Source organism: Phyllostomus hastatus, unplaced genomic scaffold, assembly GCF_019186645.2.
Source record: "Phyllostomus hastatus isolate PE091 unplaced genomic scaffold, TTU_PhHast_1.1 phas_scaffold_1674, whole genome shotgun sequence".
Lineage (NCBI taxonomy): Eukaryota > Metazoa > Chordata > Mammalia > Chiroptera > Phyllostomidae > Phyllostomus > Phyllostomus hastatus.
The window spans coordinates 10624419-10649566 of NW_025334011.1; the positions used below are offsets into that span (position 1 = coordinate 10624419).

General features: G+C 34.2%; 1 protein-coding gene across 3 annotated transcripts in view; it reads left to right on the plus strand.

The window, feature by feature from the left end:
* ARHGAP12 (Rho GTPase activating protein 12) overlaps positions 1-25148 on the plus strand; it is a 111265-nt gene that overhangs the window by 49464 nt on the left and 36653 nt on the right. For 2 of the 3 annotated variants that reach the window (XM_045857884.1, XM_045857885.1), the window contains 4 exons: positions 3505-3768; positions 10452-10592; positions 12045-12125; positions 23752-23877. In XM_045857884.1, the coding sequence (XP_045713840.1) occupies positions 3505-3768; positions 10452-10592; positions 12045-12125; positions 23752-23877 (612 nt within the window). The remainder of the gene's footprint in view (positions 1-3504; positions 3769-10451; positions 10593-12044; positions 12126-23751; positions 23878-25148) is intronic. The other variant, XM_045857886.1, reaches the window with a different exon arrangement.

The window sequence follows — 25148 nt, forward strand, 5'->3', positions numbered from 1 at the left end:
AGATTAATTTTTGGAGAAGTAACATGTTCACAAAGTTGTTTTTCCATTTGAGAGCACAAGTTTATCTACTCAAGTACATTTTTTGGTGCCTAAGGAAGATTTTATAAGTATTCCTCACTTGGTTTTCTACATTTTTGTTAGAGTTTATTTGTGTTAAACAGTTTTTTCTACCGTTATGAATGAAATTTTTTATTCTGTTAATTCCAATTTATTGCTCACGTATGGGAAACTGATTAGATGATCTTATATCTGGTCAGCTAATTAAATTTAGTAGTTTTCATGGACCTGGGTTTTCAGATGTTGGTTATGTTAATGACAAATACCAGGGTTTTTTCTTTTGAGTATTTATAAATTTCATTCATTTTTCATATCTTGGTACATTGCTTAGGAACTCCAGTACAATGTTGAATAAAAGCATCTTAGTATTATTCTTCACTTTAATGAAAATGCTTTTCATCAATATCATGCTAAGAATGATGTTTATTCTAAATAATTTTTAAAAGTCAAATTAAGGAGGCATCACCTGTTCCTCACTTGCTGAGTTTTATCCTGAATCCTTGTTGAATTTTATCAAATATTTTGTTGGTCTGTGGAAATGACCATGTTAGTCTGTTAATGTAAAGGATTACAGTGAGAGATTTCCTAAAGACAAGAGTTTCGTAACATAACTGCTTTTTTCCTGATTTATTTAATGCACTTCTGGATTTGATTGCTATTTTTTTTGTATGCCCTCACCTCTTATATCAGCTACCTGTAAGTCAGAAGTTTTCTATTTATTATTTACTATTATTCTTTTATTGTTGTTCAAGTACCGGTATCTCTATTTTCATCCCACCACAGCCCCTGTCCCACTCATCCCACCTCCCACCCTTGAACCTACCCCCTTTGGCTTTGTCCATGTGTCCTTCATACATGTTCCTTGATGGGCCTTCCCTATTTTCCCCATTATCCCCTCCCCTCTTGTTACTCTCAGTTTGTGTTTTATTACAATGTCTCTGGTTATATTTTGCTTGCTTGTTTGTTTTGTTGATTAGGTTCCACTTATAGATGAGATCATGTGGTATTTGTCTTTCATTGTCTGGCTTATTTCATTTAGCATAATGCTTTCCAGCTCCATCCATACTGTCTCAAAGGGTAGGAGCCCCTTCTTTCTGTTCTGTAGTATTCCGTTGTGTAATTGCACCTTAGTCTTTTGATCCACTCATTTACTGCTGGGCACTTAGGTTGCTTCTAGCACTTGGCTATTGTAAATTGTGCTGCTATGCACATTGGGGTGCATAGGTTTTTTTGAATTGGTGTTTTACGATTTTTAGGGTATAATCCTGGCAGTGGAATTGCGTGTCAAAAGGCAGTTCCATTTTTAGTTTTCTGAGGAAATTCCATCCTGTTTTCCCTAGTGACTGCACCAGTCTGCATTCCCACCAACAGCACACTAGGGTTCCCTTTTCTGCACAGCCTCGCCAGCACTTGTTTGTTGATTTGGTTATGATGGTCATTCTGACTGCTAATGTTTTATTTGGTGTATTTTCATTTATAAGTGAGATTGGTTTATAATTTTCTCTCATTCTTCTCTGCTTTTATTTCAGAATTACATTAATTTTATAAACTGTTGAAGTAATTTAATTTTTTTAATTAGAAAAACTGTTTAAATTTGAACTTTTTAAACAACAGGAACTAGTTGTTTCTTTAAAATTTGGTAGAATTTGTCCATAAACATCATTTAGAAAAAGGCTGTTTCTTGGTACTTTATTTCCCCAAGTCTAGAAAACAATCAGGAACAAAGAAAGAACTTTTTTCTTTAATACTTGTTGAATAAATATCCTCCTGATAAGTTTCTGGAAAATGATTTACTATATACAATTATTAACCGTTTATTTTAGAGTAACGTTGTTATCCTAGTGAATCACCAGGATACGTAATTAGTTTGGAAGAGAAATACATGGAAATCTGTCTGCAGGGATTGATTTTCCTCTTAGGAAGATGCTGTTCAGCAGTAGTCTAAAGTCAAAGCTAGTGTTTTTAGAAAAATGTTGATTTGTATGATTATAATTTGTGTCAGTCTAATTTATATCATTGAGTACACTGTATTGGCTTAATTGCCATGTGTAAAAAGACCAAAGGTAAACATTTTACAAATGTATTCAAGTTGTGGATTAGTTTTAGTGTTTTCTCTTTTAAAGCTTATTATGTAATTTAGATTCATTATAATTGTTTTATAGGCAAATAATGTTTTCAGAAGTTACAGTACTTCAATTTCAATAAGACTGATTCAGTATATCTTTACATTTCCCTTTTTAATTCAAGATTTTTAAGCATTCATAAAATAATTGGTATGTTATTGAGGTACTGAACATCTGAACATAACTCTAGGATTTATGTGATAAAGCAGTGGTTCTGAACCAGGGAAAGTTTTATCCCCAGGGTACCTCTGGCAATGTCTGAAGACTTTTTAGTTGTCACAGTGGAGGGTGAGGAAATGCCACTGTTGTGTAGAGGGTAGAGGCCAAAGATGCTAGTAAACATTCTGCGATGTGCAGGGTAGCCTCTCACAGAAAAGAGTGATCCCAAAATGCAGCGGTGTTGAGGTCAAGAAACCCTGACATAAAAAGAAAGATATATATATACAAAACTATGAATATACAAATACAAAAAGGTGTTCTCAGACGTGTGCTTTTTTCCAGCAACTAAATTGTAACAGTTTACAATGTTCTTATGCAAAGTGTATGAAGAGTATCCTGCTATTGACATCTAGTGAAACATTTAAAACTGAAAAATGTAGGCTAAGATCAAGCATGTAGATCAGAGTTGCTGCCCATTCTTCCCACTGTTAGGAAATTCACAAATAAGGAAACTAGGAATAAATTAAATGGTTTATGATCACTAAGAAATTGTAACTGAGAAGGAATAGAATGTAGTAAACTGTTAGCTGAAGTAATCCATCTCCTTTATCTTTCATTTATATTCCTGATTTAACATTAAAGCTTTGAATATAAAAATATTTCTTTTGATAGTTTTCTGAATAATTACTGAGTTACTCGTGTAACTCATGAGGCTTTTTGTGTTTTAAAAATTGTCTGAAGTCATAGAATTTTAGAGTGAAAGCAGACCTAGGTTGTTTAATTCAAGTTTCTCATTTAGAGCTATTAAAAAATCTATATTTAGAGAGGTGAAGTGATCTGATCCAGTGTCACACAACTTGTTATTGCCAGATCTTGGACTAGCACCCACACCTCTTGACTTCTAGCTGTATATTCTTTCAGGGTGAGGGAAAGTTTTTAATCACACTTTGGCTTCTATCTGAGTCTTTAATTTTTTGGAACTATGAACATTAAAACTGTTACTTCCTCAGATAGAATATATATACCTGTATATGTTCTAAAATGAATTTTAATATATATGTTTATACATTCTGTGTTTAATTTTAACTTATAAATGTTATGCCAGTTTAAACAAATTTATAAATGTCATACCAGTTTAAACATGAAAATTTCAAAATTTTCACAGGCAACAACACCTCCAAATCAAGGACGTCCAGATTCTCCCGTATACGCTAACCTTCAGGAACTGAAACTCTCCCAGTCTGCTCTCCCTCCACTTCCGGGAAGCCCAGCAATTCAGATTAATGGAGAATGGGAAACTCATAAAGATAGTTCAGGACGTAGTTATTACTATAACAGAGGAACACAGGAAAGAACTTGGAAACCCCCTCGATGGACTCGGGACACAAGCATGGGCAAAGGAGATTTTCAAAGTCCAGGAGAACCAGAGGTATGAGTAATCAGGAAATTGATCAGTGAGTTACCAAACTTTGTTTTTCTCATTGTTCAGAGACAAAAGGAGTGAATAGATTTATATCATGGTACTGAAATAATAGAACACTTGAAATCTCTAAGATACCAAATCTTCTTTCCAAGTTTTACTACGTTAATGCTAGTTACTGCCTAATCTCTAACTAGTAGACAGTAGCTAACTTTGTAGTGTGCTTACTAGTTGCAGAATTAACTGTACTAAAGTTGCATGGTGCCAGTGATTTCCTTCATGTGCTGATGTGCTAGAAGATAGTTAAATCACTGTTATTGCCCAAGCAGTGACTTTTTTTTTAGAAAAAAAAGGAAAGAAATTATGTCTCTTAGCCAAATACACAATGGCAGATATTTAACTGATTAAAACACACACTTGATTGATTTGGTCTGTAAGCAGGATAACTTCTCAGTTTCTGTCAGTCAGATGTACAAGATCACTTTTTGTTTACATGTAAGGGAAATGAGTATAACCTTATGTCTGTGCTACAAATGGACCATCCTGTAAGTCTGACAATTCATTGTACAGTCATTATTTTCTCTAACAGGTGTTCATACTGTCTTCCTGCGCCCCCCGCTCCCCCCGCCTTGGTTTCACCTTTCCCCAAACTTCTTGATTAAGGGTGGTGTGGTGAATTGCCCAGCTCTGTTTTGACAGATACTTATCTCAGAGGTCTGTAGAGTTTCTTGGGGTTGTCTTAGATATGCGGGAAAAGTTTGGCTGGGGTTGACATATGGGTGCTAAATCCTGCTCTTTCATAGATAGGGCCCTGTGCCTGCATAGGACACTCTGCTCTTATAAAAGGCAGCTGGCTTGCACAGTTAAAAACACGAGCTGGAACGATCAGGTAACACCTGTATTTAGCAGATTTAAAAGCTTTTTGTGTTAATAACTCCTCTTCTTGTCCTATTTTTCAGTTGGTTATTTATAGCTTTGGTTTGGTAGTAAGTTGTACTTTAGTGTTCAGGAATGAGATCAGGAATAGTGAGAGAAATTGTTTCTGGTTACTGTAATAAGAAAAGTGTTAGGAAAATTATTTGAAATGTAGATCTAGAAAGATTTGAAAATAAATTATCCTGTGTATCAACAATAAAGTAAAATCTTGTTATTTGGGAGAGTTGGGGAAAGGACTAAGTTATAGAATGATTTAAAGTACACACAGGAACTTGTAACAGTAGGTTTTTTAGCTTTCTATTTCAGTAAAGAAAAGAGTGATTTGTATATCAGAGTTTCAGCTTACACTACCAGTCTCTGCACACATTGTAAACATAGGGTATTTCCAAAGTGGCTGGAGCGCATCTCTCAGTAACTTTTTGAGAAAGGTTGTGCATGGGAGGCAAAGTTGAGACTTTGTGAAAATGTCTATATTCTGCTCTCATATGCTAGTTTTCCTGAATGCAAGGCATTTTGAACTTGACTTTTTGGCAGGCTGGGTCTGCTACTTGCTGGGAAGTTCCCAGTGTTAGAATCATTAAGTCTTTTTTTTTACACTAATCAGAGTTTCCACAGAAGTCTTAAAATCTTCTCTCTAGAAAGTCAGGGCTACGAGGGTGTTTGTAGTTAGCATTCAATTTGCATACAATCCCGGGTCTCTCCTCTTTCTGTTTAGTACCCTTGTCTCAATTACAATGTCTGAGTTATTGTCTACCAACTCAGAATCTTACTGGTTTTTCCTCTTGAGAGGGAATACTCTGCTTCTGTTGGTATAAGGGAGAGGTGAGCTTCCAGCAGCCAGGAGTAAAAAGGGGATTCTGGCAATTTTAGCCTTTGTTGTAGTACTCATGCTTTTTACCTCCAGTTCCAGGAATACCTGATACTTTCAGTTCTTGCACCATTTGAAGATTCTTAATAAATTTGTTGGATTTCATCTTCCTTTCACAACTCCACTCCCCACTCTCACCAGTTTAGATTCTGCTTTGTTGTTCTGCTTCTCAGCTTCCAGAGTTTTGTGACTGTTGTGTCTTCTCATGGGCTTAGGTCTTTTAAAACATATTTACTATTTTTATTTTAGTGGGGTTTGAGACGGACCAAGCGTTCAGACTTCCATCTTAAGTTTGAGGCTTATTATTTTAGTGTTCACACTAGAGCAAAGGTTCTCAACTGGGGATAGTTCTGCCTGAGGGGGTGGGGTTAGACAATGTCAAGACAATTTTGCTTGTTGCAGCTGGGAGAGCGCTTCTGGTCTCTAGTGGATGGAGACCAGAGATGCTGTGGAACAGTCTGTGAGTCACAAGACAGCCCCCACACACAATTATCTGGCTCTAAATGTCAGTGGTGCTGCTGTTGAGAAACCTGCCTTAGAAATTTTAATGTGCATACTATCAAATTCTAAAATTAAAATCTTCTTGCTCCTTAAAGTTGCACAGGAACTATACATATTTTTGTGCCATTATCATCTTTATATTTTTATTTTTAACTCCCTTGTTGTTGTTGTACATGGTGACTCATAAAATTAATAGTCATATTTACCACCTTTTAAAATCATATTTCTTTATAAAAATTATCTTGGATAACTTTTCTGCTGTCTTAAGTATTACTTTTAAATTTCCTTAGTGAGGATCTGTTAGTGATAGAGTCTTAGCTTTTGTTTATTTGGAAATTAATTTATTTCATCCTTGTATTTAAAGAATGTCTTTACTTGGTATACTGATCTAAGTTGAATGTTTACTTGTTTGTTTTATTCCTAATTTATTAAAGATTTTATTCTCATGTTTTCAGGTTTCCATGGTTGATGATGAAAATTTAGTTATCAATTTGATGGTCTTTGTTTTAAGGGTGGCTTGTCACTTCATGCTCGTAGCTTTTAGAAACTTGTATCTGTAATTTCACCATCACGTGATTAGGTGAAGTTATCTTTTCTATTTCCTGCCAGGGCTTTGTTGGGACCCCTGAATTTGAGGAGTCCTATCTTTGATGAGTTTTTGGAAAATTCTTAGCCATTATCTGTCTATAGCTTCTGCTCCATTTTCCCTTCTCATTCTGGAATGTTGGGTACATGAACATTTAGTGTGCTCACTCTGTTTGTCATGTCTCTTGATTTCCCTTATATTTAAAAATGTTATCTCTGTGTCTCTTTGATTCATTCTCAGTAACTGCTAGATGCAGCTCCTGTTCACTATTTTCTTCTTCATCTACATTTTTACTTGACATTAAACCAATCCTTGAATTTTAAAAACATGTTATTTTTATTTGTTTGGTAGCTTCCCCTCTTATTACTTTGAAAAGTTTTAAACCTACTAAAAACTAGAAAGATAGTATAGTAAGAATCCATGTACCAGACTCTTCACATAGGTTGCCAATTGTTAGTATTTTACCACATTTGCTGGATTTTTCTCTTCCTCCTTCCACCCTCTAGTAACGTTTTTTGAACCATTTGGAGCAGACAACATAATTATTTTATTCTCTTAAGTGTGTGGACATTTTCCCATAAAACTGCTTTTTTGATGAAAATAGATTTATCACAAAAATTTAATGCTAATATATTATTTAATATGCAGTTAATATTCTGTGTTTCTCACTTGTCAAGTAATGTCCTTTATAGTTTTGTTCCTACAGTGAAGGATCCAGTGAAGGGTCATCTATTGCATTTATTTGTTATATCTTTTTTTAGTCTTATATTTTGTTTTTGATAATTCTAATATATCAAGTCTTTGAAAATATGAGCATGCTATCTGTTTTTCTGCTGTCATGGTGTGTTGTGTCACCTTATGCACATGCATGCGTGTGTCTTAACATGAGATTATAGTTCTTGGAAATTTGTAAAAAAAAGCTTCGTGAGGAAGTTTTTTTTAAATCCTCACCTAAGGACATATTTTCATTGTTGTTAGAGAGGGAGAGAGAGGAAGGAAGAGAGAGAAACATTTGTCCGTGTCTGGATGGGCACATCTTATGTGCTGAGACCAGGGATCATCCATTCTCAGACTGGATGGAACTCACAACCTAGGTATGTGCTCTGACTGGGAATTGAACCTGTGACATTTAGGATACGGGGACGATGCTCCAACCAACTGAGCCACACCAGCCAGGGCATCATATATAAGAAGTCTTTAATGCTGGGGTTGGAAGTTTCTTCCTTTAGAGAGTGTTTGCTGTTGTGTCTGCCAGGTGCTTAGGCAAACTAGTGTCCTCTGAACATTTGAAACTAAATTTGTAGCTTTAGTCTTTACTGGCCTAAAATTTAGGTAGGTACTTTATATTGCTTGCAGATGGGTTTGTGATTAAGGATTCCCCTAATTTCACCCCATTACTGGGGAGGATTCCTGTGATTTCCCTAGTGTTGAATAAAGGGACAAAATTTCCTTCTGGCTCACCCATAATGTGCATATTTAATTTTTGGTTGTTCCAGTTCTGTATTATAGGGTATCCTTTTAGAGTCCCTGTCTTTGGTGGTCCCGAGTCCTGTTCCTTAATACTTCTGCATGGCCTTGAAAGCTAACATTGTAGTTTGAGGTTTGGCAAATGCCTTCAAGGAGAAACCTGGTCTTTCCTTATCTTTTTGGATTCTTCTACCTAGTATTTGGCCTCTGAGTTATTACTTAACCTCTTGCTCATTAATGATTTTTAAAAATGTTTCATCCAGATGATCAATTGGGTACCTACTTGTTATTCTTCTGTAAATGGAACATTTTTAAAGCCGTCTCACATATCCACTAGGCTACATTTGCTGCAGGATATATACCCCAAAGTTACTGAGGCAGGTATCCTGTTGTGTAGGAGTATTTAGGACAGAGCAGTTAACATTTGGAGAGTCCTTGCCAAAAATACTCTTTTAGTTTCTATTTCATTGCCATTAATTGGCTCTTTCCTGACAGTATAAATATCAAGATCTTAAAGATCTACTCCTGTTTCGTACTTTTTATGGCAGAAAGGAATGTCTTTGTTGCTCAAAAATTGGGAAATTGTGGTGAGCATTTTGTCAACTCGAAAATCATATTTCTGAAAAAAATTAATTTAGTGTTTCTTAGATTAATTTTATTAGATTGCCTTTTATTCTTTTTTAAAAAGATTTTATTGCACTTTGCCTACCTGAGCTTACATTTTAAGTGGTTTCAATGAAATAAAAAAAAAATCCTGATTTTTAAATTAAGTTTTCCTTTTTTTAAAAAAGATTTTATTTTCAGAGAGAGGAGAACAAAGGGAGAGAAAGAGAAACATTGATGTTTGAGAGAAACATTGATGTTTGAGAGAAACGTCAGTTGGTTACCTCTTGCACGCCCCCAACTGGGGACCTGGCCCACAACCCAGGCATGTGCCCTGGCCTGGAATCAAATATGCAATCTTTTGGTTTGCAGGATGACACCCAGCCCACTGAACCACACCAGTCAGGGCTCCAGTTTTTTAAAATGTTACTGTTAAAATATATGCAGCTCACTTGCAAGGTTTCTGCAGTGTTATCTTTGTCAGTACTTGTGAATGTATTAATATTAGACTCTTTATGTTTTTAAACTTCTACAATATTTAGAATCTACCTGTCTTAGTGTTTCAGACCAAATTACAGTGGTAGAAAATACATGGTTAAGATTTAATTACAAAAACCCTTTTACCTGAAAGTGACCCTGAAAGAGTCATTTACACATGAAAGTTAACCCAATAAGTATTTATTGAATGAGCGAAGTGCAGCCAAATTGCTACTTAGCCACATTATGGTGCCTTTTTGAAAAAGCAGAAATTGTTAACTTTTCTCAATCTTTTTTTCCCCATCTCTTACATGTCTGGAGTTTATCATGCTTTTTACAGTAAAACATACCTAAATTATGTCTACACTGAATTTCCTAATCTCTTTGTGCTTGATTTTTCTCAGTATTTTGTTTTGTTTTGAAGTTTAGTTTCCAGCCGTCTTTAATAAGCATTTGGTTGAGTGAGTTAGGAAAACTTGCTAATAAATTAGAACATAAAGTAGTGTTACAAAGGTAGTATCTTTTCTCCCATGTCTCCCACACACACTTAAAAAATAATTTAAGTTGCATTTATTGAGCACTGTTGTTTGCCGGGCATTTGACTAGGAACTTGTGATAGACTCATAGTTAAAGATACTTGGTACCCTCATCACCTGCTTTGCTTGTATATAGGCGTGTGTGTGCAAAAACACCTATATCATTTTTAAACCTGGTTTCAGTTCAAAAGCAGCATTAAACAAAAGGCTGCATTTTTGTCTCTCAGTGTGAAAACATTGTTTTCAGTTTTATTATGGTGAACTTTTCTTTGATATTTGTTTATTGGTTTTTTTTAGAGTGAGAGAGAAGGGGGGGCGGAAGGAAACCTCCATTTGTTCTTGCACTTATTTATGCATTCATTGGTTGATTATTTGTGTGTGCCCTCACTGGAGACTGAACCCACAACCTTGGTATATTGGGATGAACCAAGGTTGGTGTATTGGGATGACACTGTAATCAGCTGAGCTACCTTGCCAGGGTGGTGAACTCTTCTATGGTTGCATTAATGTGATGAAATAACTATTATTAATTTCACCTTAACACTTAAACAGTGTACCATTTAAAAGCGTTAACAATTTGTTTTGAAAATTATTAAAGTATTTTCAGGATATTTTTGTATTTATAGTCAAATATAATTGCTTAATCTCTTAAATTTTCAACTACTGCATACTTACGCTATCAAAGAAGAAAAATCCTTATATTTCTGACTATTTATAGCTTCTTTCATCAGAAGAAAACTTCCACAGAATTTGTTACAGCCAGTCAGATAGTCAGTGTGGTTCTCCTCCAAGGGGTTGGTCAGAAGAGTTGGATGAACGTGGGCATACCTTGTATACCAGTGACTATACTAATGAAAAGGTACATTCTTTTTTCTCATCTAGTTTTCTTGGTTGAATCCTCATAAAATCATTGTGTACTGAAATTTTAGTATTTAAAAAACACTCAAAATATTTTTCATTGTAATTTGTAGTCATGTAAATTGACAACATGAAAACTCAGTATAACTACTGACTCATGGTTTTAAACTACTTACAATAACATTGATTTTTATGGGGTCAGAACCCACTTAAGGCAGACCTTTTTAAGGGCAGGCATGTCGGGTGTCATTCTGTTTAGAGGGATTGGTTCCAGGACCCTCCTTTTCCCCCACAGATACCATAATCTGAGGGTGTTCAAGTCCTTGGATTATATAAAATGGTACAGTATTTGCACTTAACCTATATTTGCACACGGGCTACAGCAGAGTCTGCCTACGTATCACTTCATTCGCATGAATTCAGTGTAGAGTTTGGCACGTGGCAAATCTAAATTTTGCTTTTTGGAACTTTCTGGGATTTGGGGGTTGGGGAGGGATGTTTTCAGTCTGCAGTTGGTGAAATCTGCGGGTGGGAAACCTGGGGATACAAAGGGCCGACTGTCTTTCTCTGGGGGAATAGATTTTTGGGAGTACTAGTTTTCTTAGCATGTTATGATATACCGCCTCACTTCCTATACTTCTTTTTCTTTTATAACCAAGTTATATAAAATAAAAACCATGCATCTAGTATCTTATGATTAATTAACTGGTTTGGAAGTGCATATTGAAATTTTAGGAGTGTATTACATCTCAGATCATCAGAGAAAGTAACTGGATTGATTGGGCTGGTTTAGAGGATAGGACCTTTGGGAAAGAATGGAGGAGATAGGCTTTTGCCCCCTCCCCACCCCCCGCATTTCTGCTTTAATTATTTGACACTGGAACACAAGGAAACAGGAGTATTCATATATATTACAATCAAGATCACATGTTTGTATTAGCAGTAGGCTTTCTTTCCCTCTTCACATTCTCTGTATTACATTGTATGAAATAGTTTTTCTATGATTATTTAATCACATTGAGTAAGATATGTTGGCTATGAAGTTTGGATTAAATTGTTTAGTAGTTTTCTACTTAAAGATTAAAGAAAAATCCCCTTCTGTTAATTTTTTAATCCTGTTGTTGAGGTGGGTGTGGTGGCCCTGTGTTTAGCGCATATGTATCTGTGTATCTTTACGTTGTATAAAAGTATTTTTTATGTTTTAAGTCGTACTTGAACTACTAGCTTGACTTTGGATGAAAGGGAGAGAAAATAAGCTTACATTTAATATTGAGTTATTTACTCTTTCTAAACTTAAAATGTAAGCGTTAGCATAGGTTGTTAAATTGTTTTTTGCAGCTTTCTAAAGCAAGTAGAATAGAACTTACAAGAATAATATCTAATATCTCTGATTATAAAAGGCTAAACTCTCCTTTATTTAAATTAAAAGATAACACCTGTTCTTTTTTTATAGTGGCTCAAGCATGTTGATGATCAAGGTAGACAATATTACTACAGTGCCGATGGATCTAGGTCGGAGTGGGAATTGCCAAAGGTAATAAACCTTAACTCTGAATTTCTATTTAAAAATAGTAGATGAAATAATATGCAAATGGTTTCAGTAGATTTATTTTTAAATTTTTATTCAACTTTTTTTTACTTTTTTTATTGATGTTCAAATACAGTTGTCTCCATTTTCCCACCACCACTGTCCCCCGCCCTACCCACAACCACCCCCTACCTTCAATCCCACCCCACCTTGGCTCTGTCCGTGAGTCCTTCATATATATTTAACTTTTTTATTTTATTAATTTTTTACTGAATTCATTGAGGTGATATTGGTCTGTAAAATAAGACAGGTTTCAGGTACACATTCTGTAATACACCATCTGCATATTGCATTGTGTGTTCAGCACCCCAAGTGAAGTCTGGTTCTATCACCATTCATTCCTGCTTTACCCTCTTTTCCTCTTGTTATTACCATACTGTTGTTTGTGTCTGTAAGTTTTTTTTCTTTTCTTAGTCTGTTCAACTTTTTAAAAAGCAACAAAGTTAATTTCTTCAGAATTCATCGAGAATCCTGGGATTGGCTAAAATTTTCTAAAACGTGCATTATTTTTATAGATATTATTGATTGTTCCTATTAAAATATTCTTTTGGTTTAACATGAAATTTGTTTTTCATTATTCCTGGAATAAGAATTCTTTTCAGTGCCAGTAATGCCATCTTATATCTAGTTATCTTGAATACATTAAATTTTCTACTTGAAGTTGGTCTTATATTTAATCTTTATTTTGAAGAGAAAGATCAACTCAATATTCATGTTTATTGTATGAAATATGTGTTATAATTGAGTCAGTTATTGGCTGAGAGAGGCAACATGTAGTGATACGATCTGCTAGGGTGTCACTGGGTATCTCTTCAGACACAACACTAGGGCTAAGTTTAAATGATATCTGTGCAAACACTTAGATTTTAATTGGTACATTATTTTAATATTTTAGAAAACAACTATAATTAGCATGTCTGTGGCATCAATTATCAGATAGATTTTAGTTTTTAAAGAAATTTCCTTAAAATAAGTGAATTTAAAGAAAAATATTTGGTATAAATGAATACATGTGGATATAGAAAAAGATTACTAGGTGTTACTAATCTAGTGAACTGGTGCTAACAGTAGTTTTTTTTTTTTTTCTGTGAGTGTTATCTGGCTTGATACTCATAAAATATGATATATACAGCCTGTAGTTCATTTCTAAGACCATGCCTTGTGCATCTGTATTGAGCCAGTAGCAAAAGAGCTCCATTATAATTCTGATAGCTTTAAAATGTTACATTGATCAACCTACATGGATCTCAAGGAACAATGTAGGTTGCTATGATGGAAACTTGGTGGGGGTTAGGGAGAGAGGGATGAAGGAAATACTGGTTTTTACTGGTTAATTTTGCTATCAAGTATAGCCCTAGAAATCTCTTGTAGTTAAAAAAGCTTTGTAAAGTCTTCAAATAAGCGTTTTTGGGTACTTCATCATGAATTTTCCATAGGTACTTTATTTTTTGCCCAGCTCAGCACAACTAAAACTATTTCATATTTTTAACTACTTTATTGTTTAAATTAACATTTTCTAAATTAGAAGTCATATTAAAGTTTACATTTAGACAGTATTTTTTTTAAGGACTGTTTGGAACTTAACATATTGGTATTAATAAAGATAATTTTTATATTTTAATTACAAAAGCTCTCATATACAAAGAGTTTAGAGGATATTATTAGATTGTAGGGGTTTTTTAAGACTTACTTTTTTAGAGCAGTTTTAGGGGTTTTTTTATTGTTTTCAGTTACAGTTGTCCTCATTTCCCCCACCCCTGTTACCCTACCTCGCCCTCCCCTCTCCCATGTTTTAGGTTTACAACAAAATTGAGAGGAAGGTACAGAGATTTGCTGTATATAGCCCCTGTCCCCCAGCCCCCCATGCATGGTCTTCTCTATTTTCAGTGTCACATAATAGAATCATATATTTTTTTTTTACCAAGAACCTACACTGACACACATCATAATCACTTACAGTTTGTTGTCTACCTTAGGGTTCACTCTTGGTGGTGTTGCACATTCTATGTGTTTAGACAAAAGTATAATGACACATCACAGAGCATTTTGATTACCCTAAAAACCTGTTCTCTGCCTATTCATGCCCCTTCTCTTTCCCCAGCAACCACTGATCTCTTTTTGGTCTCTATAGTTGGGTCACATGGTTTTTACTTAAAGTTAACTGTAAAGTCATACCAAGATTGAAGAAAGATTTAAATAAAATGTATTTAAAAGTGCCATAAAAAAATTAAAAAGTGCCATAAATTGCTCTGAGGATTAAAAGTTTTATATTACTACTTTTTAAAATTATGAAATATAATTTAGTAAAACATTCGTAGATTTAAATTTTTGTCATTAATTTATACTTTTGTATCTGATTCATACTTACGATAAAACCATACTACTTTTTAAACTTTAAAATTGTGCTGAGCCCTCAGATCCCTATAATAGTCTTATTTGATGAACCGTAACATAGCAGTTGAGTGGTACAGTAACAGTGTTGGGATTTTTTTCTTTTTGGAAGTTTTCCAGAAATTGAATATGAAATGATCTAACTTTATTTTCCAGATTTAATTGTCCCTCAATAAAACTTTTAAGTGACAAATTAATATTCCAAGCTTTATATGGCTATTAACAAAAGTTTAGGAGAAAAGAAGTATTCATAATAAGATTAATAATACTTTGTTTTGTAAATGTACCAGGAAGAAGTTGAAAAATATGTCAGGTGTTACTTTTTAATACTGGTACCATTTATAAGAAAAATCTATGGATAGTGATGGCTAAAATGTAATATCCTATGTGCTGGAATAAGAATATGTTTTGGGTATATAAGTATTCAATATTAAAAACTATAAAACAGTACTTAATTTTATAATATTAAACTTATAAAATGAGATCAGATTTTGACTTAAAAAATCAGAAGAAAAATCTGAAAGTGTGTTTCATTGAAAATGATTTCGAACACGGATTATATAATATTAATTAAAGATGTAATGTTAATTTTATAATGTTAATTTTGTTCCTCTTGACAAATTTGAATTATCACTCCTATTATTCTGATTGCCTGGAGTAATGGCATCAAACATAAGACTTTTTTTTGACTGATTTTTCCCAGGTCAGGGTCCACTAAAAGGAGAGGCTCCCAGAATAACTTTGCATAAGGGCTAATTTGGAACCTTTACTTAACTGGTAGCTGGGTTTTTTAAAGACTTCTGTACTTTTCTTGGTCAGAAGACATGTGGGCTCAATATTAGGAAACTAACTTCTGGAGATGCCCTGGGTGAAAGGGAGAAGAGAAGCAAGGGACTTGAGTTATATCAAAACCGGAAAGGGTAGTTAGTTCTACAGCAATGGGAATGGATGCTGATTGTGACCAGTGTTGAGTTTTTAGTTTTGTGATATTATCTTATTTTCTGCCGCCATTTGCCACTTAGAATAAAATGTCAGAAGGTCTAGTCAATTTCTTATATTTCCAATTAAATTTGATACGTAGAGGAGGCTCGAGTTGGGTACAGTAGGAATAAGGAAATGAGGAAAAATGTTTTAGAACCACTCTTTAATGGATTGTTAATGTAAGATAAAGAAAACTGCAGATTTAATTCAGTACCCTAAGGAATTTAACAATGAAAGTAAGTCTTAAATTTTAAGTTCTGTCAAATAGATTTGTAACCTTCAATACAGAGATTAGAAATTTAACTACTATTTTCTAAATACATCTTTGATCTCAGTACTGTGTAGGTGTTCTAAGAGACACAAATGCATAGAGCTTGGTCTTTACCCTCTAGGAGTTTGTTATAAATTTGGAAAAGAGAAACATGTTCATATGACAGCTAAGTAAGATAGAACGTGTACACACATATTATATACATCTGGTTCTAGATTGGGAGTAAGTGAAGGGAAATGTAAGCTCAAAGACAAGAGGAAGGGTTAATAGGGAAAAATAAAGATGAATTAAAAGCAAAGAAACCACAAAATATCTCTCAAAATGAATGCCATTTAGAATTTTTTTAAAAGACATGAAAAACTGATGCTATTATAGACATGAGAAAATCAAGAGATCATTGTACTGTAGATGATAAAAGCTTTATATGTTGTAGATTTTCAAAGAGTTAAATGAAGAACAAAAAAAATAAAAACAAATGTTACATGAACAGGTGAATGTAATAAAGAAATTTTTTTCTGAAATGAAATTGCTTTATTTGTTTTAAATAAGGTTTATTTTTTATTTTTAAGTATATTTTATTGATTATGCTATTAGTTTTCCAATTTTTTTTTAAGATTTTATTTATTTATTTTTAGAGAGGGAAGGGATAGGGAGGGGGGGGAGAGAGAGAGAGAGAGAAACATCAATGAGCGGTTGCTGGGGGTCATGGCCTGCAACCCAGGCATGTACCCTGGTTGGGAATCGAACCTGGGACACCTTGGTTCCCAGCCCGCGCTCAGTCCACTGAGCTACACCAGCCAGGGCAGTTTTCCCAATTTTTTTCTCCCCTTCCCTTTGAACCCCTCAACTCTCCAGCATTCCTTCCCTCTTAGTTCATATCCATGGGTTGTACATACAAGTTCTTTGACTTCTCTGTTTCCTATACCCTTCTTAACCTCTCCTCGTATTTTTTATGCCTACCAGTTATGCTTCTTATTTCCTGTACCTCCCCTCCATTCTTCCCCTCCCAATCCCCACCGATAACACTCCATGTGATCTCCATTTCTCTGGTTCTGTTCCTGTTCCAGTTGTTTGCTTAGTTTTTGTTTTTTAGATTCAGTTTTTGATAATTGTAAGTTTGTTGTCATTTTACTGTTAATATAAACTAGAAATTTTTGAGATAAAAAGATAGTCATTGAAATAAAAAGTACAGTGGATAGCATAAACTATAGAAGAGACAGAGGAAGGTAACATTAATGCATAGTTAAGGGAAATGGAAGATAGGTAGAGTTTTCTATACTCATGCTAGGAAGTGAGTGCAGAAAATGGTAGAGAAATAATATATAAAAATGTGACTTAACGGACATTTTCTAAAGCTAAAGAAAGGATAGGTAGACATCCACATGTTGACAAAGTTCACTGGATCTGCAGAACATCATTATAGGGAGACAATTGTAAAAGCCATCAAAGGGTTAAAGATCAGATTACTTGCCTGGGTGGATTGCATCACTGAGCCATTGAGGCCTTTCTTTACCCACTCCTGTATCAGTGCTCTTTGCTGTGTACCTGTTGCTGCATAGTGGCCTCCCACTGGATGAGGTGTGTTGTCATGCTATTAACTGAGTTCAGTAAGGTGACTTGATTTCACTGATGGGATGTGAGCAAATGTATCAGAAAGCACCGTATTGAGATGCTTCTGTATCAGGTCCTGGCTTTTGTACCAGGGCTTGCTCTTTTACCTCTGCCATCACCATTAGAACATGCCAGGCCAGCCTACTGGTCCCAAGAAAAAGAAATAGATTTTTTAAAACAGATAAGTTAACAAAGCCTCTGAGTGTGTGGGAAAATACAAAAGATCTAACGTTTGTTTTATTGGAGTTCCAGAAGGAGAGGAGAAAGAGTGCAAGGCTGAAAAACATTTGAAGAAATAATGTTTGGAAATGTTCCAAATTTGGTAAAAGGCAGACCAACAGATTCAAGAAGCTGAGTAAACACTAGACAGGATAGACCCAAAGAAATCCACGTCAACATTGTAATCCAATTTCTGAAAACTTAAGGATTTCACTACCCTAGCCCCTCCTTCCCCGCCCTCCCAATCTTGAAAGCATCTCAGTGAAACAACACATTACTTTATAGGGTGATAATGATTTGAATGGCAGTAGATGTCTTGTTAGAAGCTGTGAAGCTAGAAGGAGGTGGTGTGGCATTTTTCAGATGTTGAAAGAAAAGACCTTTTCACCAGTAATTAGTAACAGCTAGTGATAATTGTATATCCAGCAAAAATTTCCTTCAGGAATGCAAGTAAAATAAAGACATTTTTACATGAAAGTAAATTGTGAGATTTATCACTGGCCATCTTTTTCTGGAAAAAAAAACCCTGCTATAAACAAAAGGGAAATGCTAACTGAAGAAAAGTTGGAACATTGGGAATGGAGAAAAATGGGAAGGCTGAGTATCTGAGGAGACTTTGTCCTGAATTTAAAAAATTGTTTGACATTCAGAACAAAAATTATAACATTTCTGGAGAGCTGGCCCCTTGTAGTACAGGCTTCCCCTGCTAGGTGAGTGTTCTAGGAACCCATCTGTATCAGTGTACCAGCTGGCATGGTTGTGAGAGGCTGCATCCAGCTTCAGTGATTTTTTTTTTTTTTGAAGACTTAATGCATTTGTGTTGGCCAGTTTTATGATGGGTGATTTATGAGCGCACCTGCACAAACTGTACTGAGTGTTCAGCAGTTTTTGACCAAAAATATCATGATCCCTGTGCCCACTCTCCCCATTCATCTGATCTTGCCCTGAGTGACACTCTTTTTGTTTCCTCATTGAAACAAGTCCTTAAAGGGAAATGTTTTGCCAGTGTGGAAGAGGTGAAATAATAAATAAACAGCAGAACTAAAAAGTATCAAAATCAACAAGTTTAAAAACTGTTTTGAGCAGTGGAAAAAACATCTCAGTTAGGTGTATTGCATCAAATGGAGAGTACTTTGAAGGTGACTGAAGTTTAAATATGTAAGAATATACTATTTCTTTTTATATACTGGTTTTTGGAGTCCCCCTTGTAGAGATGTTTAAAACTATATCAAAAAAAGGGAGAGAGTAATGTAATTTTTGGTAAGGTTTCTACATTCTACTTGAAGGAATAAAATGTTGATACTAGTTGACTGATGTATTGAGTATGTAAATTGTAATCCCTAGAGCAAGCACTAAAAACCATAACAAGAGATACGTTCAAGAAACTACAGATGAACCTCAGATCGATGTTTCTCTCCCTCTCTTTTTCCCTCCCTTCTCGTCTTTCTAAAAATAAGTAAATAAATAAAATCCTTAAAGAAAGAAAAAAACTATAGATGGTCCTGACTTACGGTTTTTCTACCTTATGATGGTGTGACCGTGGTTGGCCTTCAGGAGAAACTGTACTTCATATTTTGAATTTTGATCTTTTGCTGGGCTAGAGATATGTATACAATTCTCTCTTGTGATGCTGGGCACCTGCCGTGAGTACAGCTCTCAGTCAGGCACGTGATCCTGAGGGTAAACAACAGACTCTGTTCAGTGTGCTGTGTTGCCAGCAGTTTTTTGGGGGGGAGGGGACAGGTATTGTGTTCTGCGAATGTTCAAGGTAGGCCCGGCTAAGCTATGAGGTTCAGTAGATTAGGCGTATTAAGTGCATTTTGAACTTCCAATATTTATAACTTCTGATGTTTTTTGGGGAAGTAACCCCATTGTAAGTAAGTCATGGAACATCTGTATAGATAAATTAAAATATGGCAGAAAAGGAGAAACAGGGATGTAAACAGAACAGAAGACTTAATTACATTAAATGTAAATGTCCTAGACATATCTGTTAAAAGATTTTCAGAATGGGTAAAAAACCATGATCCAACTATATGCTTCTACAATAAAAATCACTTCAAATGTAATGATATATTATTACATCATGCTGAAGGTTATCAGATAATCTGCAGTAAATCTCATAGTCTATGGTGAGATTACAGAAGCTTTCCCATTAGAATTAGTAACTAGATTAGAACTCTATCACTGCCTCTGTTCAACTATAGAATAAGAGAAAGAAAAAGAAATACCAGTTTTTTCTGCTTTCAGAAAGTAGACCATTTCCTATGAAAACTTCTGTAAACCAAAGTGGCATAGAGTACGTGACAACTTTATCATAAAAGCAAAATTTTTCTTTGGATCTTTTTTCTGCTAATGAAAACAGGTACTAGTATAGGTCTTTTGTAAAAGGGAAGTGGCATAATATAAACTTTAAGAAAATGGGGGTTACCTGTAATAGAATTGAAAAGAAAGATACAATTTTTTTTTACTAGAAAATCAAGAGAATCTACAAACTAAGAACTGATGAGAGTTCAGTAGAATTGCTGGGTATAAAATCAATGTAAAAACTACTCATTTCTCTAGTAAGTAGTCAGTTTGAAAATATGATGTAAATAAAGTCCTCTTTGCATTAGCAGCAGCAGCTACAAAGGAGAATCTTGGCTAAGAAGATGCCTGTTAAAGTTTGTAAGGTCTTAACTAAAATTTCAGAGCAGAAATGAAGGACATAAAGGAAGACCTGAATAAATGGTGCAGTATACAATTATGATCTTGCATTGGGAGAGTTAATTTTATAATAGTGTCCACATTAGTTTGTAAAATTCACTGTATTTCCATTTACTGTCTCCCTCCCCATCTTTTTTGCAACTTGTGCTAAATTTTATTTGCAAACAGAGGCCTATGAAGAAACAAAACATTCCTGAGTAGGGAGAATGTGTGTTGGGAGGGTGGATACACATGAGGGACGGGGTTCCGGCCATGGTGATTTAAGATGCGGTAGTATGGGGACATGTGTAGGAAAATAGACCAGAACAGAATAGGAAGCTCAGATGTGGCATTAGAAATCAGTAGGTTATGCATGGACTATGCAGTAAATGTTGCTAGGATTATTGGTTATTCACATGAGAAAAAAATAACTAAATGTACACCTTGACCTGACTTAACACTTAATGACTAATTCCAGGTAGATTAGAGATATAAATATAATAAGCACACATAAAGGCTATAGAAGGATATATCAAAGAATATCTTTGACTTTGAAGTAGGAAGGATTTCTTAACACTAGATAAGGAAAAACTATGAAAGGACAGATTAACAGATGTGACTGCATTAAAATTAAATGAGATGTCTTCTAATATAAAAAAATACAATACACAAAGGAGAAAAGGTGAGCTACAGACTAAGAAAAGATGTCTTCAACTCAGCTTACAAAGGTTTAGGATCCCCAAAATAGAGAACATCCTGTTCTTCTTGTACCTACCAGTAAGAGAAAGATATCCAGTTGAAAATAGGTAAGATATATGACTAAGCAATACACAGAAGAGGACATACATGAAATAAGTACATGAAAAGATACTCAATTTTACAAGTATCCAGGAAAATGTGAATTAAAACAGTGAGATAGCATTATATCCTTTATATAGATTTTTAAATGTTTGCAAATGTACGTACATTTATTTTATATACGTAAATGTGTATGAGTTCAACAATAGCAAGTAGAGCAGTGCAAGGCACTATGATATGCTGGTAAGAATGTGAATTAGTATTACCACCCTGGGCATATCCATTTATAACCATTATGTAGAAATAAAAGTAAATTAATTAGAGCTGCATACTCACCAATGTGGACACATTTTAAAAAATAAAAATATTGAATGAAAAGAGCAAGTTGAAGAATATGTGTAATATGTTTCCGTTTATATAGACTTTAAAACAAGTAATATATATATTTACATATATAAGTATATATCAAATTATAAAATTCATGAGAATAATAAACACTGAATTACATGGTACTGCTGGGGAGAGGGAGAGAGGAATGGAATGGGGAAGCTGTATGATATAGTAAAAGCCTCTAATGTGGTTATACTATTTTGTTTTCTTTTTTTTAAATGTCTTAATGTTAGATATGCTAAGGCTTGATGGTAGATTTTCATTATGGTCTCTATTCTTTTGTATAAATTTGAAATAATTCAAATAAAATTTTAGTTAAATTTTTTAAATAAAAGTGTTTTTAAAGGAATTAGAAATATGTTAAGTTTTAGTCATCTGATTAAACTAGGGCTGTGTGTGTGAGTGTGTTAACTGTGGGGTCTTCTTATTTTTCTTTTCTCTAATTATCATACTTTATTTTTGTATTGTCTACATTAGATTTTATATGTTTCATTTATGCTTTTTAATGGCTTTTTTGAACACACCGTTGCCTAGTAAAACAATTAGCACATTTAAAATGTGATTATTACCTAGTCTAACTTTATATTATTTTTGTTGCCACGTAGAAAGGGTTTTTAAACAGTGGTAATCATAAAGGTCAAAAGCTAGGATTGGTAACAACATTCATGTATAAGCTTTCACACAACTATTCATTTTCCTTATTGCTAATGATGGTTATCTTGAAAGGATAATATAGCACTGTTAATTGGGTCCCTTTACACTTAAAGATTTCTGGCACAGAATTTTTTTGGTATCCTTTGAACATCTTTGTTTATTCTAGAAATGATCCCTGAGTGGACTGTGATAAATTTTAAGATTAGTAACAGTGAATTAATAACAAACATCTAGCTGTGATTACCTGGCTTTGGCAAATTTTAATGTGAAGAATGAAATAACGGCTTTGGGAGACAGTTTGAGAAGGGCCTGTATGGATTCATTTTGGAGAGAATAAATGGCATATTGTGGAGAAATATATTCGAACATTAAAAACACCTTAAGATATTAAAAAGTACCAAAGATACTTTAGTGGAAATTATAACCAGTCATTAAATTTTAAGGTTTACTGGGCTTTTTAGGAGTAGAGGTAATAGATATATTAGATATCTTTTGGTTTCAGTAGAAGAATTATATCCCTTAAAAAGCAGATTACTTTTTTTTGTTATTTTATTATAATAAATAATTTACTGTTACCTGTATAAAACAGTATAACTTTTAAGCCTCATGTTTCTTTTTTTTTTTTTAAGTTTTTATTTATTTACTTTTAGAAGAGAAGGGAAGGAGAAACAGAGTGAGAGAAACATCAGTGTGTGGTTGCCTCTTGCACCCCCCCTTCGGGGGACCTGGCCCATAACCCAGGCATGTTCCCTAACTGGGAATCGAACTAGTGACTCTTTGTTTCGCTGGCTGGCACTCAATCCACTGAGCCACACCAGCCAGGGCTAAACCTCGCATTGCTGAAATGTTTATGCTTGGTGATAATGCTTGACATTTCAAACATTTAAATGACTGAAATGATTGAAATACCTTATTGGTAATATGTCTTTAATTTTATATGCAGTTTTCTTGACAGTTTATAGTTTGTACACCACTAATATATTTAGGAATGTTCTTTAGAGTTAGGACCATCTCTACCTTTTAACCTGATTATATTTTACCACTTCAGAGAAACAGATAATAGTGTGTTTGGCCTGTAAGTGAAAACAGAAGTAAAAACAAAAATCCCTTTAAATGTGAGAGTACTTTACAGTGTATGTAAGCATAATTTTAAAAACCTAAACTAAAAGTTGAATTCATGTGGCTTTTAGAAGTAGCAAGAACCTAAAAAGTTGTCTGATGACTTCATTTTGTAAATTATGATAACTAATACTTATTGGAGAACCTACTATCAGGGCGATATTTTCTACTTTTATTACTTTGTTCAATCCTTATATCAACTCTGTGAATTAGATATTCTGTTATATCTGTTTTACAGTTGGTGAAACTTAGGAAGATTTAATATTTTACCAAAGATAGTATTAAATTGGTCCATCCAATACAAAAGTGTTGGTCAAAGGTGAGAAAACTGAGACCAGAACATTCACATTATTGTCATGATGAACTTGACCTAACCTTATGAGTCATTGGGAGGTAGCATATTTAGATTCTAGTTTTGTTTCTATTATTTATGAAGTATATTTTTTTCTTTAGTATAATGCTTCATCCCAGCAACAAAGAGAAATAATTAAAAGTAGAAGCCTGGACAGGAGGCTACAAGAGCCGATAGTATTAACAAAGTGGAGACATAGCACCATTGTGCTGGACACCAATGACAAGGTAAGACTTTTTGAGAAAATCTGTTGAGAATTTTGGCAAATTCTTTATTATTTTATTTCCTTCTTGGTTGAATCCCATAACCTTGGTGACTAGCATTTTATTGTGTGTTGCATCAGTTTGTCCTAGAGTAGGTTTTGGTTTTGAAAGTGAAGTTTTGAACAATGGACCTTCTCATCTGTAGCTTACTGATGTAAATATACCTTGATACATTTGAGCCTAGAAGTTGACAGGTTTTGTTTTTCTGATAACCCTATTTTAAAGTCACATATCTGTTAATTGTCTTCAATCTTTAGGAGTTTTTATAGTACAGACATTTAATTAATTTTCTCCATCCTGGGGAAAATTGCAGTCTTGTGCCCTTTGTTTCCCTAAATGCTCTCTGCGTATAGTGCTGCTTTTATCAGAGAAATAATGGTCTCTGCTTCAACAGGGAGTGAATTTGGATGCAAACTTCAGAATGGAAAAGTCATAAAAGTTTTTAACTTCCTACTTACATCTTTTCATGTAGCTTCATTTTGGGGATGGAGTAAGAAATCAGTTCAAATTCACAGAACATAGGCATACATACTAATGTTAAAATGTGGTGGTAACATCCCAATTCTAAATAAATTATTTTAGAAAGATATTTATTAATGGGGATTTTTAAAGAATTTCACTATAAGGCTTCTCTTTCACATAATTAACAGGTTTCTTGCATTTTTAGGTGTGTTACTGAAAACAGAATGAACTCTCCTAAGGCATAGTTTTCTTTATTTGGATACTTCATCTTAAACTCCTTTATAAATTATGTCAGTCCATCAGTCAAGACAAGTATTTTTTTTAAGTATACAAGTGACTGAAATTCATCTTTGTTGAATTAAAAGGTTTTTTGTGGAGCTGCAGAAATAGTCTACACACATAAGATGGACTAAACAGAACAACAATGAAAGTGGTAGATCAATTTCTAATTTCTGTTTTATAAGGTTGAATGTAGAGGGCATATTAAAGGATTGAAATTCTGGGGTTTGTGCTATTGAAGAATGCTTGAAAATATATTAGCATTGAGATTAACCTGAGAGGGTAAGATTCCTAGAGATTTTAATAGAAAAGCTCATTTTACTCCAAGAACCAGATTACAATTCAGGTATACAGAAAGCTCCTAAATACCATATATAGTGCTCTAATGTAAAAGCTATTGTTGAACCAACTCCACTGCCTCTTAATGCTGAGCAAAAAGGATGATTATTTTGGCAATGTAGACTTATAATTTCTTACTCCTTTTTAGTCTTTCT